Below are 14918 nucleotides of genomic sequence, written 5' to 3'. Positions count from 1 at the left end.
CTATATAGGGGTCCGACACACCCACCGGCGACAGATGCAAAACGTAAAGAACGTTCCTAACGCGCCCACTGCCCTTTCCGTTTGGCCACAGTTGTGTGTTTAGCTATAAAACGTTAGGTGCAAGATACCAACATGAGACGAAACCGAATGCAACGTCAGTGCCGTTCCTCGAGACGCAGTCTAAAGAGATTTCTTTAGACTGCGTCTTTCTGCAGACTTTAAAGAGCCATGTCCGGCGTTTATGCTAGATGAGTTGCTAAAGCATATATAGCATAAATCGTATATGGCACAATGGCTTCCACCTAGACATATTGAACACAGATGTATTTTCATAGTCTTGTTCCATCGGAACTGAATACCCGGACGCGAGCATTTCAAAATGGTACCAGGACGAAGAACAACATTAGGGAATGGAAAGAAAACACTTAAAATGAATTCTTTCCGTTCACGATTGGTGTCGCATTCGATGCGCCTACTATTTTGCAACACATTTTCCCGACCTTCTGCTCTTGTCGCAGTCTGCGCTAGTCAAACTTTATGATTCGACGTATCCTTCGCCGCTATCAACACCGCGTGCTGTCCCACAACAGTGCTCGTGGCACACACGGTAGATTTAAGACTTTTCAGCAACCTCGGAGGCCACAGATACGCGTATACGCCTGCAAGCTTTTCCCTGTTCGCCTATCACTCTCGAGCGCATAATAAAACGATATCGCGAGCTTTAGTGGTTGAAGGAATGACACCAATGCACATGAAAATAGCACTCTGGGCGTGCTTGGTGTCTCGGATAGTCTCGGACGAGTGATAATGTCTTTAATGCTACACTCGCGCAAGCAATAGTGCCTATGCATGCGCAACGCTGCGGATGCGCATAACACATGCCGCGCAGTGCTGCAGATGCTGCAAATGTGTCCTGGTGCTGTTTCTAGTGCGCTCACGAAAAAAAAAAAAAAGAAAGCATGTTGGCCGTGTGCTTCGAAACAAGCCTCAACAATTCCAGCACCTAGATGACAAGGAGAGGAGCGCAGCTGCACAAAAATGAAGGCGGACAAAAAAAAAGAAATCGAAAATGGAAGGCTACACTGGACGTGCCAGCGTTAGTTGAGCACCGAAACCACTATCCAGCAAATCAGAGAGAGAGAGAGAGAGAGAAACGAAGAGGGAAAGGTAGGGAGGTTAACCAAGGACGTGCCCGGTCGGCTACCCTACACATGGGGAGGGGGAAAGGGGAAGAATAGATAAAGAGAGAAAAGAAAAAAAATGGAGTCAGTCATTCGCAGAGACAGTCAAAGAAGAATCTCCGCTGTCACAAGCGTTCGTACAATCCAGTACTCTTCACGAACTGCAGAAGGGCTTTTGTGGCCTTTTGCATGCAAGAATGCATAGGCCATGGCCCAAGAATCTTTTCTTCCGAGAACGTTCTGTTGTCTAACAGGTTGAGTTTAGCTTGGAGAATACGTCGTTGAGTGTCAAAAGATGGACAGTGACACAGAAGGTGCTCGAGAGTCTCGTCGCACCCGCACAAATTGCGCGCCGCACTGTTGGCCATCCCTATTAGGAACGAATAGGCGTTGGTAAATGCGACACCCAACCACATGCGACACAGTAAAGTTGTTTCACGACGGGAGAGTCCAGGTGGTAGGCGAAGTCGCAAGTTAGGGTCAAGAGAATGCAAACGTGAGCTGGTGAAACCCGGTGAATTCCATAGCAGAAGTGTCATATGGCGAGCAATCGATTGAAGTTGCCGTGCAGCATCCGTTCTTGAGAGAGGTATAGGAACCAGCTGATGTTTGTGATGAGCCGAGCGTGCTGCTTCATCTGCGCTGTCGTTGCCGACAATTCCGCAATGGCTCGGCAACCATTGAAACACAATATCGTGTCCTTCTTCGAGAGCGTGATGGTGAGCGTACCTAATTTCGTGCACTAGCTGCTCGTGTAACGCTTGTCGTAGGGAAAACTGCAGAGTTTGTAGAGCTGCTTTAGAATCACTGAAAATGGCCCAACGATTTGGAGGCTGCTGGAGCACGTAGTTGAGTGCACCTTGAAGAGCCGCAAGTTCTGCAGTTGTAGACGTGGTGTTGTGCGAGTATTTAAATTGCAAAGTGACGGCGTCCGATGGAATAACTACTGCTCCGGTAGAGCTGTTGGAAATGGTGGAACCGTCCGTATAAATGTGTATGCGGTCAAAATAATACTCGTTGATGACAAGCAGAGACAATTGCTTCAGTGCTAGTGTTGAGAAGTCTGCCTTTTTGCTAATCCCAGGAACTGAGAGGCACACGTGAATTTGCCGGAGGCACCACCATTCCGATGTTGGGCGTTTCGCAGGCTTGAAGCCACACGGTATGGAGGCATGATGTCTTGTCACAATACTACAGAATGTAGCCTGTGGTCTTCGCAATGGCAAATCGGCTAAATGATGGGATGGTAGCCGTGAAATTTGTAGAATGTGCGCTCTTAGCGTCTCACCGACGATATGAGTGGTGATCGGGTGCTCCTGTGCAATGACAATTGTTGCAGCTGTCGATGAACATCGCGGGAGGCCAAGACATGCCCGAAGTGCTTGGGCTTGTACGCTCTGTAGTGCAAGGATATTAGTCTTGCATGTATTGGACAAGACAGGAAGACTGTATCGCAGGAATCCGAGAAAAAGTGCCGTGTATAGCTGTAACATGGAGTGCACGGATGGTCCCCACGATTTTCCAGCTACGAATTTAAACATATTCTCAATACAATTAATCAGTTTTTTCTTCATGTAGGAGACATGGGGACTCCAAGTGAGGTCGCGATCCACAATAACGCCCAAGAACCTGTGAGTTTTCTTGTACTCAATTGACTGGCCCTCGATACACACCGGGTAGAAATACATCGGTCGTCGTGTAAACACAGCAACACAGAATGCATGGCTAAGTTAAGCGGCAGCCGAAAGTTGCTTCAGTCGTGGGTTAACCATGACACAAATAAAAACAGACGATGATCACAGACAAACGAGAAATTAAGAAAGGAAAAAAAGAGAAATCAGCTTATAACTTATTTCTTGACGGCGGTCGGCTTCTGTTATTGCTTGTGCCAGAGTACATGGCAATGCATAGTGTTCGGAGCCCTTTCCCTCTCAAGGGGGCCTGTCATTCCGTTCTTGAGTTCTTGTAGTTGGTGCACCATGGCCAGGCTGTCCAAGACAGGCTCTCGCCTGTCCTTCCTTTTTGGTTGTTACAGGAAGTATTGAAGTTTACGCGTGAGCACCGTAAATGCATGGATAGAGTGCTATGTCGGTACGCACTTGCAGGTTTATACCTGACGAAATGCACCGTACACGATGTCCAGCCGACATCCTCGGTCATATAGATAAGTGCAAATATATTAATAATGAATGGATATGAAACTGTGAAGCCTTAAAAGTTGCGTCAGGTCACCAGCAAATTTCAGAACGTTGCTAAATGCTTCGGTTGCCTGGACAGGAGATGTGTTGGTGCTACCTGTATAAAGCTATACTGTGGTTAACGTCGATATTTAGGCAGTAAATAGAGTGGTAGTCCGTCTCAGGTGTATAGCAAGAGGACGTTGCTATACATGCAGTTAATAGGACCATCCGGGTAAAATGTATATACCCGTGAAAAAAGGAAAAAATACCAAGTCATCATGCATGTACAGTCGACGGTCCATGAACGCCTTCTAACGGCGCGAAGCGACGATATCAGCACGAGCAAGACAGGTCCGCAAGAGGTCAACAAGTCCTAGCTGATCCCGTCGCCTCGCGCCGTTTTAGAAGGCGCTGACCGGCCGGCTAGTCGACACTCGCGCGATACTGTTAAAGAATCGGTCGACTGTACGTATAAGATCGTCATACGAGCAATTCAGAAGTTCCAGGAAACAAAAACGAGAGGAGGTGATTTCCTTGGCACATCCGGTATGCAAGTGGTGATTTTCAGTTTGTAACGGTGTTCACGGGGAGGTGCTGAAGGGGAAACTTCAGCAGAAGAGTCGCTAAAGCATTCCATGCTGAAATAAGGCTGCGTGCTTATAGTCTCGTTTCATCGTTTCGGTTCCGGATTAATATGGAAGAACCCTATGGTGCTGCTCATGGGAGAGCTTCAAAGCCGTCTTGTGATATATTGGAAAGTATATTAAGAACAAAATAAGACAAATCAACTATTTAAATTCACATTTAGTTGCGAAAAACACTTCGGCGTCGAAGACGAGAAATTCTGACAGCAGCCACAAGAGTTCAAGTCAAGCTGCTCGCGTCAGTACCGCTCATCTATGTCATTCTGAGTGGGCGCGCTACCGCTTACACAAACAACGTGGTCTCTGAAGCTTAGCAGCTGCACTCAAATATCGCAGCTTCCTCTCCGCCGCACGAGCAGTTCGGGCGCTCTCCAGACACGAGACGTGCGCTCTATGCATACACGCCTTCGTGCCGGCGGCGGGAAAGATGGTGGAATGTTTTCCTACAGCACGGGAAGCCCGGTCAAGGCGCCCCACCTCCGCTTGCTCGCCTTTCCTGCATGGTGCCGCCAAGGTACCCGCAACCTCGCCATATATGATGCACGCTGCTCGCCGTGGGAAACCGCCGGGCCACTATACGATGTACACTCAAGAGCAAAAGTCTATAGACGCCACGACATCAGCAAAAAAAAAAAAAAAAAATTCTTCTAGCACAGCCATGCAACGTGAAATTGTCTTAATGCATGACGCTGGTCAAACAGGCGAACGCAGACAGTACCACTTAATTTCAGCCTTTATGCCTAGGCTGCGAAATAAAAAAATTTTAGCGGCACCTCTGGTCCCTAGACTTGTGCTCTCGACTGTATATGCGTACAGCTCGCGCAGTGACACGAGAAGCCACTTTCTCGCGCAAGAGTACAAAACTTAAGAACTTCACTTTTTGTCCGCGTCCCGCGGGGCTTCCTCTAAAGAACAACACGTCCCGTACTCATAATAAACATTTAGCACAAGCAGGCCCACACAAGAAAGAGACACGAAAAGGCGCTGTATGCACGCGGAGCCTTGTGTCGCCCCGTTTGTACTAAATATTTATTATGAATACTAGCCCGTCAATGCATCTTGTTGCATGAACTCGTCTCGGTTTCGTGCCAGACTTTGCATCCACCCAGCCCGAAAGCGAGCTATGCCAAAAGAGACCACACGACGTCCTCGTCCTGTGTTTTAGGTAAATCGCGAAGCCCGTTAAAATACGGTTCACAGCTATAGTGCTATAATTATTCCTATAATAGCCAGGATTCCGACTTTTAGATTTGAACGCTGAAAAATAATGCCGAAAAACGTCTGCCAGGTAAAAAATTTACTCATCGGTAAAAACAAGACACCGTTTCTTTCTTTTTTTTCTTCTTAATATATTGTACGGAACGCCACGCCATTGAAATAGCCAAGTATTTCAACGTAGTAAAACAACAAGCAGCGCCTCTTTCTCATTCTTTTTTTTTTTCGCCAGTTGGGCAGCCTTAGTGTGCCCAAATTTATGACGGCTAACATATTTTGGGCAAACGTAACGGTTGTTGCTTCCAAAGTATTACAGCATCACCGCACGTAAAGACACCTCACACTGCTGCCTTTTTGTGCTGCACGTTAAGAGGATGCTTTAGCTAAGAGTCAACTCCGATTTCCATTTTTATATACATTGATATGAAGAAATGCTCTCATCAGACAAACGCTGACCCAATTTGAATTAAATTTGCAGCATTTATGACTGAAAGTGAAGTTCCACCGATGCTTAAGTGGAAGGAGAATTTTAATTTGGGGCCTCAAATGTTATACGAAAATTGTCAAAAATCGACAAAACACCCCCCAAAAATTGAAGCACGAAGTTTCTAACTCCGTAGTTCTGCACCAAATAAACAGACATCGCAATTCTGTAAACTGAATCTGTTAGATCGTGTAAAACGTTTAAATAATACGTATTAGTCAGCAGCTTAAGTCAAATTAATACGTTGGTTAAGGCGAGTTCTGCAAAATTCCTGCTTTTAATTTAGCAGTGTGTATCAATTGTGTCCACTTTAAACGTCCAAATAGGTGTAGTTTATATGCAGATTTGCAATATCGTTCTTTATAGCCGAGTCTAAGTTGCAAGCTTAACACTTTTCTTTCCCTACTCTCGGCATTTTTTGAAGAAATACGTAGATGGCCTAAATCAGGAATATACTCCATAAAGTCGGCGTATAGATTTAAACTTTTCTCTGTAAATGCATTGCACCACTCGCCTTTCAACAGGCAAGAAGACTGGGAAGAAGCCGTCAAGAGCGACGACCTTCAAGTCCAGCTTCGGGCTGTCCAAAGGGCCTGCGAAAGGGCTGAAGATCACGGTCTTCCGCCCCCGGTGCAGGTGCGGCCCGCGACTACGACAAAGTAGTCCCTTAGGACAAAATAAAGTTTCTTGTCTGTCTGTCTGCCTGTAAATGCAACAAAGTTCCTCCAAACCGGTCCCGCCGGGAGGCGAACAAAACAATTTCTCTGTTCAAATGTTTTTACGCAGGAGTTCCCAAATAGGTGCCATTATGCAGTCCTGCGGTTCACATCCAAGGGTAAATTTTAGTCCTTCAAAGCGATATTACAGGGACTAAAGTTACCTTTCTTCAGCTTTTACAACGTACGGGCCGATGTTTCTTCTTCTGATATAACTAGTGTAAAAGCGCAATTCATTAACACAACGTGAAATACAGTCCCGTTTTCGCCGACATCTATTGTTTGTTCATGGCTGTTGCAATTTAACTGTGGCGCAGAGAAAGGGGCTTACTTCAAAGTTCTCTCCGGGAGCAGTGACGCTTGTAAATTCAAGTGGGTTTTGCTCGAGCTGCGCATGTTCATTGGTCAACCACCACTTAGTTTCAAACCCCTAAATATAGTAAAACGTGCGACAGGCTTCCACTAACTACTTACGCCTTCATGACGATGAGCAAAACGAGAACAAGGTGAAAGCAGGAGCCAACGTTTCGACAAGTGGATATTTCTTTCTTCAAGGCAAGTCCTATCTGTACGCCTTGGTGTGATTCCGCTTGTTCGAATACAGGTATGACTTTTCCTCTGTTTACGTGTGCTATATGTACTTAACCAGAAATTACACATCTCGTCCTGTCCGTTTACTCGTTTGTGTCTGTCTCGTCCTGTATTGTTTAAGTATGTGATAAAAATCCTCATCAACCATTTTGGCCTTGAGTGTGCCATGCAGGTGATGCACTCTGGTTGGTGGCCTTCTAGTTTGTTTTTTTTTTTAACTGATAATCACTCACCTTTGGCAACACTTTTATTTTTTTATCTATATAAACGCTGAAACACCAAGAAACATTCGACGATTTCAATTTTCTAAAAATAATTCACACGAAGTCGGAAGCCTACTTACGGACAAAGAAGCGGAGTACACTAACGCAGTCATCACGCTGGCGTTACTCATACAACTTATCTGTACGTTGTTATCTAGGGTGTCCCAGCTAACGTTGGACAAGCTGTTAAGAAAAAAAAAAAAAGAAACACGGTGCAACATACGATTATATGACTTATACGGTGTTCGGTTGTCAGAGGTCGGACGACCGAAGACGCGCAGGACTTATAATCGCATCTAGCAGTGTTTTTAACAGCTATGCAAACGTTAGCTAGGACACCTTATATACTGTATGCTAAAGAAAACGCCCAGTTTGACTTTTATCTATTACTGCTAAGATGCGACATGAAAGCTTACAGATAATTTCTTTATACAAAAATGTCTTTCGTAAACACATATCAGCCACATTTTGTCGATAGAGCTGAAGAAATGTTTCGACACATTTGCTGTATTACCGGATATATTTTTCCTTTAAGGGTGAACCATTATGTCTACATGTCGAAGTATAGACGTTTTGTTTCCCTCTAAACCCAGCTTATTGATATATCAGAGGCATGCCAGTGATATACCAATGGCACAGAATAGAAATTTATAGCTTTCAACAGCCTTGAACACTGTCTCAACTAAATATTCAGAACGCATATGAGAGCGAGGCAACGAATTCATTTCGAAGCATAGCATGCGTGGGTTTAAGTTTCCAACGCCATACTATAGCACACGGCGCAGTGTACTGTTCCAAAACAAACAAGAACATATTCTTTTCGAGTACATCCTAAAAAAATGACACCATCAAACCAGCCAGTGACGTAAATTTATCGCTGTTTATACACATTATTCCGTATGTACATGATAAAAAAGTACAACATATATCAGGCAGCAACGCTACGTGTGATGTGAAATATAAAAACCCCACAGAACATTTTACGTAGAAAAACTGTAGACGACCTAATCAATATCCCTTTAATTTGGCATACCACTGGACGGTTATACAGGCTGGGAAACCTCGCTGGATATCTTCATAGATGGAAACGTTCGAGCATCCGTCCGCGCATGGCGACAGCGCCGGGACGCTACATACCTTTCCCGTACTGCGCGCGTTAATAATGCAAGTTGCTACGCCATTGTCACGCGAGCGAATAATCGCCAGACGCGTCATCTTCGGTGCTCTCGGGCGGAACGCAGGGTAAAGTCCTTAGGGCGGGACGGACATGCACGCACTGACTCGCTCGACAAGTTGTACACGAGGAAGGCGCCGTATATAAACCCCGCGGGGAAGTGAAGCCGCCGCCACCCTTGCCCGTCATCCCACCGTCATTGCATCGACTTCCGCGGCGCAATGGCCATCGGACGCCAGTGTGGCGGCGGTACCGCAACCCCGAGGGAAGCCAGCCTCCCGCCGTTCGCGCCCATCGCAGCGTGCTTTTCCGCCCTCCCTCCCATTCGCTCCCGGTGGAGGCTCCACGCACACGCAGTCTCCGGCCTCAGTCACTGCAACACCAACAGCACAGCGCCATGCAAAGCGTGCAGAGGCAGCAGTTCTTCCAGCAGTCGTCATCCTTCTTCTTTTCGTGCACGACCCTGCAGGGAAGGAACATGCGTGAAATTGGATATAGGGCTCTTTTATTTCCCTCATGGTTGCTCTATGCTATCCACGTTGAATTTTTAATTTTATTTTTTTTAAGCAGTCTGGAAGGCTCAAGGAAGGCTCAAGTAGCCTTCCAGACTGCTGCTGCTTTAGTTGTCTTTTCATTAATCGGAGGAGACTAATGAATACTGCGTATTCATTAAACAGCGCAAACTTGAGAATGGCTGCTAGCGGGGCTTATTGGTATGAGGACATAACACGGTCAACAGCGCGAACGCGGAAAAAGGACTGTAGACTGCGCCAGTGTTGCCCTCTTTTAGCCTTTGTCCTGTGTCTGCACTATTGACCAGGATGCACACTAAAGATTTTTATACATGTATGGGTGTATAAGGGGTGTTTCGTTGTCCCATGGCTAAGACCCTCACGTTTAAGGGGTAAGATCGAATTGTTGGTGACGGCCAATAAAGTTTTCTTGTTTGCCAACTTATTGTGGCAAGTAAAAGTTATGACAGCAGCGACAGGCGACGAGCAAATCATATTAAATAAACTTTCAAAACTGTCCCTGTCAACCTCTATTGTCAGATATTTCTCTGCGCCCAATGTGGTCAGAATTATTACACAGTTTTCAACTGCGTCTTTTCTCATCGCACCTATCGCTAGAGCTCGCGTCGAGGGCAATAAAAAATTGTATAGCCCTAAAGGCAGGGGTGTTACCCATGGAACAAAGTAACACCCCTGACTGACGGTGCAAAATTTGTTAGAGTGTATGCCGACAAACATCAGAGTCACTATCGCAACTTTACCCTCCGTTTACGTTCATAAAGAGCTCTTTTGTCTTTTTAATCGACGTCATGTTAAAGTAAGCCCCTCAGGAACAAGAATTCAAAGCCATATAGCCACTGACTAGCGTTAGCTTGGTTCACAAAGAAATGAAAGCGGCAAACGGTGTCTTTATTCACCGGGTGTTTTTCGTTCCCTTTTCCTACTAGCTCTACGCATGCACGACCACGGGTGGGCACTTGTAGCAGGGTCACACTAAAATGCCTACAACAGCGCGTGTTCTAATTTTGTGCGAGAAAAAAAAGGCATCTTCCGTGAACGATGTAAAGTGGGGCGCAAGGCTTATCTAGTGCGTCCTTCTGTCTTAGACTGGAGGCCGCCATGCTTGTTTGACTAAAACAGATTTGAGTCATGAGACATGGCACAAATAAGGCCTAATTAGATCTAATTTGTTAACCGTTTTACTGCCGTCACGGCCTCGCCCAAGGGGCTGGTGTACTTTCTTAGAACTAAAAGAAGTTTAACGACATCGTAAGGTTATACTTTGCCAGCGTGCAGATTTTCGTTTTATCCATGCATAGACTTTGGATATCGTAGAAAAGATAGTTCATTCAAAGTGTCTTGTCGTATAAACGGTCAACACACATTTTATGCACTATAGAAAGTATACAGAAGAAATTGTCCGTTAACAGTACATAACATCCGGGGACTTGAAAAAAAAGCAATCATTTTCAAGTCAGAAATCGCTATGCGTTAGTTTATTGAGATCCGTGACAAGCTCACTGTTTCCTCCAATATAGCGGTTTTATGAGCACAGTAGCATAAACATGTAGTCACACAAAGTGACCGTCTTCTTATGTTCGCTCAGGTAAAATCCGCTTTTTGTTTACCCGAACACATAGCTAGAGGTATAACGTCGTGTAGCAGTTTATGTTCAAGCTGCACGCTGGATTGTACTACATCGCGGCATTTTAAACATCGCACTTCGGGGGCGTTTTTTCGTTATTGGTGACGATAAAACTGTCTCGCACGTAATAAAATGTCAATCGTCGCGAGAAACCGTGGCAACAAAAAGCTTAAAGCAGCGACAAATGGCGTCTCACGCATCTGAGGGAGAGAGAAACAGAACATACACACACGTCTTTTGCACGTGCGTCATTGTATATACAAATATAGGCCGGCAACATAAATTTCACTAAGTGTCTCTCGCGGGCTAGCAACCTTGGAAGAGAATCGGTGGGGCATGGGTATAATACACTGAAAACTTTCCTCTATTGTGTATATTATTCACTGATTACGACTAGACAAAAAAACGAAAAGAGCATACAACAGATGGCAAATATCTCTTTGCAACGCGGTACTTTTATCTTGCTCTTCTTCATATATCTTTACGCATAACACGTGCGTAAAAAAAAATAAAAGGCGCGACAAAAACAGAACAGGAAAAGTGGAAGCTTCTTCCAGCGCCAGCAACGTCATCTTTTTAACGCTAGGATGGTGCCTACGCACCCAAAATTTATCTCCGTCGAGAATAAATTGGCCCGAACACTTCCGCCAGAATGTCATCCGCTTCCTTAGAGCGACGCACAAGAAAATTTAACGTTAACGACAGTACCGCATCACAGCGTTGCTAGTTTAAAAAATCCCAACATTCTAATGGATGACTGTGTACAGATTAAATGGGAGCAACGCATAAAGTGTAGCATTAGCCGTCGAGTGTGCCTCTACAGCTTGTTAGCTTTTTTTTCTTCTTCGTCTTTCAGCATTCACGAACATCGGGGCCCCGGTGTCGCGCTAACAAGCTTCGCTAACAAGGATGGCCTCGGCGCTAAGCGTGTACTCTTTTTCTACTCCCCTTGCGCGTAATGTCATCCAGGAGTCACGCGCTTGAACCGCTTGCAAAGTTCGAGCGCCTTTGACATGCTTATTTTGTCGTTTTTTTTTTTCTTTCGCCTGTGGGCAATCAGTCTTAATTGTCCTGCCGCTATTTTGTTCACCGCTAAAATATAACGTACTCCCAACATGCACGCTTAAACGAGCAAAGGAATGGCATGGCGCTCCGACGCCGTAACCGCAATAACCGTAATTCGTACTTTTTTTTTTTTTTTCAGTATCGCCATCGCGGAAACAACGCACCCAATTTATGCCGCGCTATGACCACGCTGTAATCTGGCCAGAAGTGTATTCCCATGCAGCCTCCAAACTGTCCTTATTCTTGACTCCTTTTTTTTTTTCTTCTTCTTTTTAAAGAGAAAAGCGGAAAGAGGGGAGAGCGAACATTTCGCTATAAAGACCTTCCGAATGTGGGCAACGCCTACGTCGAAAATGCATTCAGACTATTTTCCATGCATGTGCTTGCGGCTTTAATTAATTAACACTGCCTTAGGCGGCAATATACCTATTCAGATCGATTATAGAGCACGGCTATTTTTTAGAAGCATCCATGACGTGTTACTGCTCAAAGGTTTAGTAACGACCAGTAATACCAGACAAGCACTAATACCAGACCAGTGGTACACAGCCAGTGGGCGTACAGTCAGCGTCGAAATGTTATGAACAGCGGAATCTAAGAAAAAGTTGAATGTTTCCGCAGCCAGAGCGCGTAGCCTGGTATACAGATTTCCAGCCTGTTCGCATATTACACGCGAACAACCTACTGTACGGTATATATCACTGGTGACGGTCACAAACTACCGGGAAATTAAACGCTTCCTGGGATCAAACTTTCGCGCCGACTAGTTGCTACTTCCTTCGTCATCTAAGCGCAATCGAGCATGGCATAACCTTGTCCGAGCCTTTTGCAGTTACAACAGCAAAAATCGCCCGTCTGATATATTGAGCCACAGTGATGAATAAGTACAGTCATCAATGTGTCTACTCAGTGTGGCAGCTGCCGTCGACCAAAAAGAAAGCAAAAGAGAGAAAAAAAAAAAGTGGTAGTTTCGCCTGACAGCGAAGTATTGAAAGAGACAGCTGGGTTTAGCGTAGCGCTCGAGTTCCTCGCAAGGTGTTCTAAGAAAACGCGGAGGGTGCGACGCAACACGCGAGACAACTGCTGTTGCGCAGCAGGAACAGCGCCCTTGCAGACACCGGGCGCGTCACAACGCTGGTGCGATGAGGAACGCCGGAAGCGACGTTACAGGTTGCGCACGAGATGAGACCGACGGAAAACAGCCGGGCTTTTGCCAGCATCCAATGAGAAGATTAGATAGATTTAGCTTGACGTTTACTGCCCGTTCCGCTTAGACCAGTGTATTGCCCCGCGGTGTCGTATATGCACACGGCTGCTCAGGAACGCTGTGTGCTCGCACAACGCTCATGCCAGCAACGGAAGCCAGAACGCTGCCGTGCCTACGGCAAGCTGACTGAGCGGAGCACGCCCGTGCGTCCACTTGGCTTCGTCTTTTTCGCAGCCAAATGCACTGCGCCCCTCTGGAACCCTCCCCGCGGGGGGCCGCGCATGCGCCGTCGACACCAGGATAGCACAACGGCGGTGCCGATCGCACCTCGAGCGTTGCTGCAATTAGTACAGCAACAAAATGAAATCGAGCGGGTGAGGGTATTGACCCTTTTCGCGAAGCAGTTTGCTCTAGAGAAACGAGATGGCGCTTTCGGCGGCGCACAGAACGTTACCTCAGAGAAAGCGCATGAGTACGAAACCATTCCCTCTTCTTCCCTGCTTCTGTGCGATCAGCTGTCGGAAATGCAACTGGGTTTTTGCTAACGCAATGTGCTCCATTCATGATGTAAAGTGTGGAGCGGTGGAGTGAAGACGTGTGCAGTAATTGGCTACAAAAATTCTGACTGGCATAGTAAGGAAGGGAATGAATCTGTATGCCCAAGTTCACGAACTGCTGCTACGTAATGACTGCCTGTGTTTCCGGCCCTTCGCGATGCACGGCATTCCTCGAGGATAAAAAAAATGTCGCAGTTTCGCCCGAAAGGCGAAGCATCAATTGCGATAGCAAATTAGTAGAGTAAGGATAGTAGCTTTATCGGCTGCATAAACTTGGACACATTCGCTTACTAACTGAATTAACAAGCGTGGTGTCAGCGCGCATAAGCAAACATGAATAGATCACACTCCGGTGACCACAGACAACCACTGTCAAAACGCTGGCAGCAAGCGCAGCCGCCGCAGCGAGCGAAGGTTCGTGCTATCTATCGCTTCAACGGATAAACCAAGCGGCGAATGCACAGCCCATACAAAGGTCAGAGCCGTGTGGAGATCGCTTTCAAGATACGGTGCGCGCGACAACACCGACAGCCCGTACCGGCGCAACGGACAAGCGCAGTTGTTGGCAGAGTAGAAGCTCCCCCCTCCCTCCCGCGCTGCCTTCCCGCATTCCTCCTTTCGCGTGGGAGATTGCGTGGCCAGTTCCTCTGGCGCCCGGTTGCAAGATACGCATTTGGTGCCGCAGCACAGCGTCGCCCCCTCCATCTCTCTCACCCTCCCTCCCATACCCCCACGGTCTTTCGAGCGACGGAAGTCGCGTTTACTCTCCACCGTGCGTTCGCTCTCCGTGATAGCGCGCGTCCCCCGCGCGCTTTCACTCGCACATACGGCGCGCGGCGACGATTTTATCGCCCTTGGCCTTTATACGGAACCTCACGGCGACGGCGACGGCAGAAATCCGCTTGAAGTGTCCATATAATTGCTATCGCAATAATAATTCACTCATCGTGTTATCGCTAACCTCCAAGGAAAGGACTGCACGTCTGCACAATTGAGTACCGCTCGCTGTACGGTGACAAAAGGAGTAGCGCCGTTTCTTGACATACCGCAAGTTTCTCGCACGTTATCTACACACATCCACCCCAACTCAGACGCAAACTTACGGCCACTCTATCGCCAACGTATGAAAATTAAGTGAACGGTCGCACACTTGAATCAATGTACCGAAGCATGGGTGACGGCGACTATACGGACAACACACTAATGTTCAAAGCTGAACGTTTCGTAACGGTCCACACAGTAAGGAAGTGACTAGCGATAATACGTATTTGCTAAAAGGTATTACAAAGTACAGAACATCTACGTTACAAGCCAAGAACCAATCTATGGCAACTGAGCATTGCGAGCGATCAGGCAGAAAATAATCAGATAGTGACCGCCCGGGGAATTTTACTGAGTCAGAAACGTGGCAAGCCGCTGCTTAAAAGTATTTGCCAAATAAAGAACGAAGAGCTAAACGCACTGGTACTGATTCAATTCATAAG

The 14918-nt window shown here is 46.5% G+C and overlaps 1 protein-coding gene across 5 annotated transcripts in view; it reads right to left on the bottom strand.

Annotated features, from left to right (window-relative positions):
- LOC119436370 (cysteine-rich and transmembrane domain-containing protein 1-like) overlaps positions 1–14918 on the bottom strand; it is a 56601-nt gene that overhangs the window by 23784 nt on the left and 17899 nt on the right. For 2 of the 5 annotated variants that reach the window (XM_037703194.2, XM_037703193.2), the window contains exon 3: positions 8136–8911. In XM_037703194.2, the coding sequence (XP_037559122.1) occupies positions 8815–8911 (97 nt within the window). In that variant the 3' untranslated portion in view covers positions 8136–8814. Of the gene's footprint in view, positions 1–7256; positions 8912–14918 lie in introns of those variants that run through there. The other 3 variants (XR_007463958.1, XR_007463961.1, XR_007463962.1) reach the window with 3 other exon arrangements.

The sequence above is a fragment of the Dermacentor silvarum genome, chromosome 1 (genome assembly GCF_013339745.2).
Source record: "Dermacentor silvarum isolate Dsil-2018 chromosome 1, BIME_Dsil_1.4, whole genome shotgun sequence".
Lineage (NCBI taxonomy): Eukaryota > Metazoa > Arthropoda > Arachnida > Ixodida > Ixodidae > Dermacentor > Dermacentor silvarum.
This window is presented reverse-complemented; position numbering and strand designations above follow the sequence as displayed.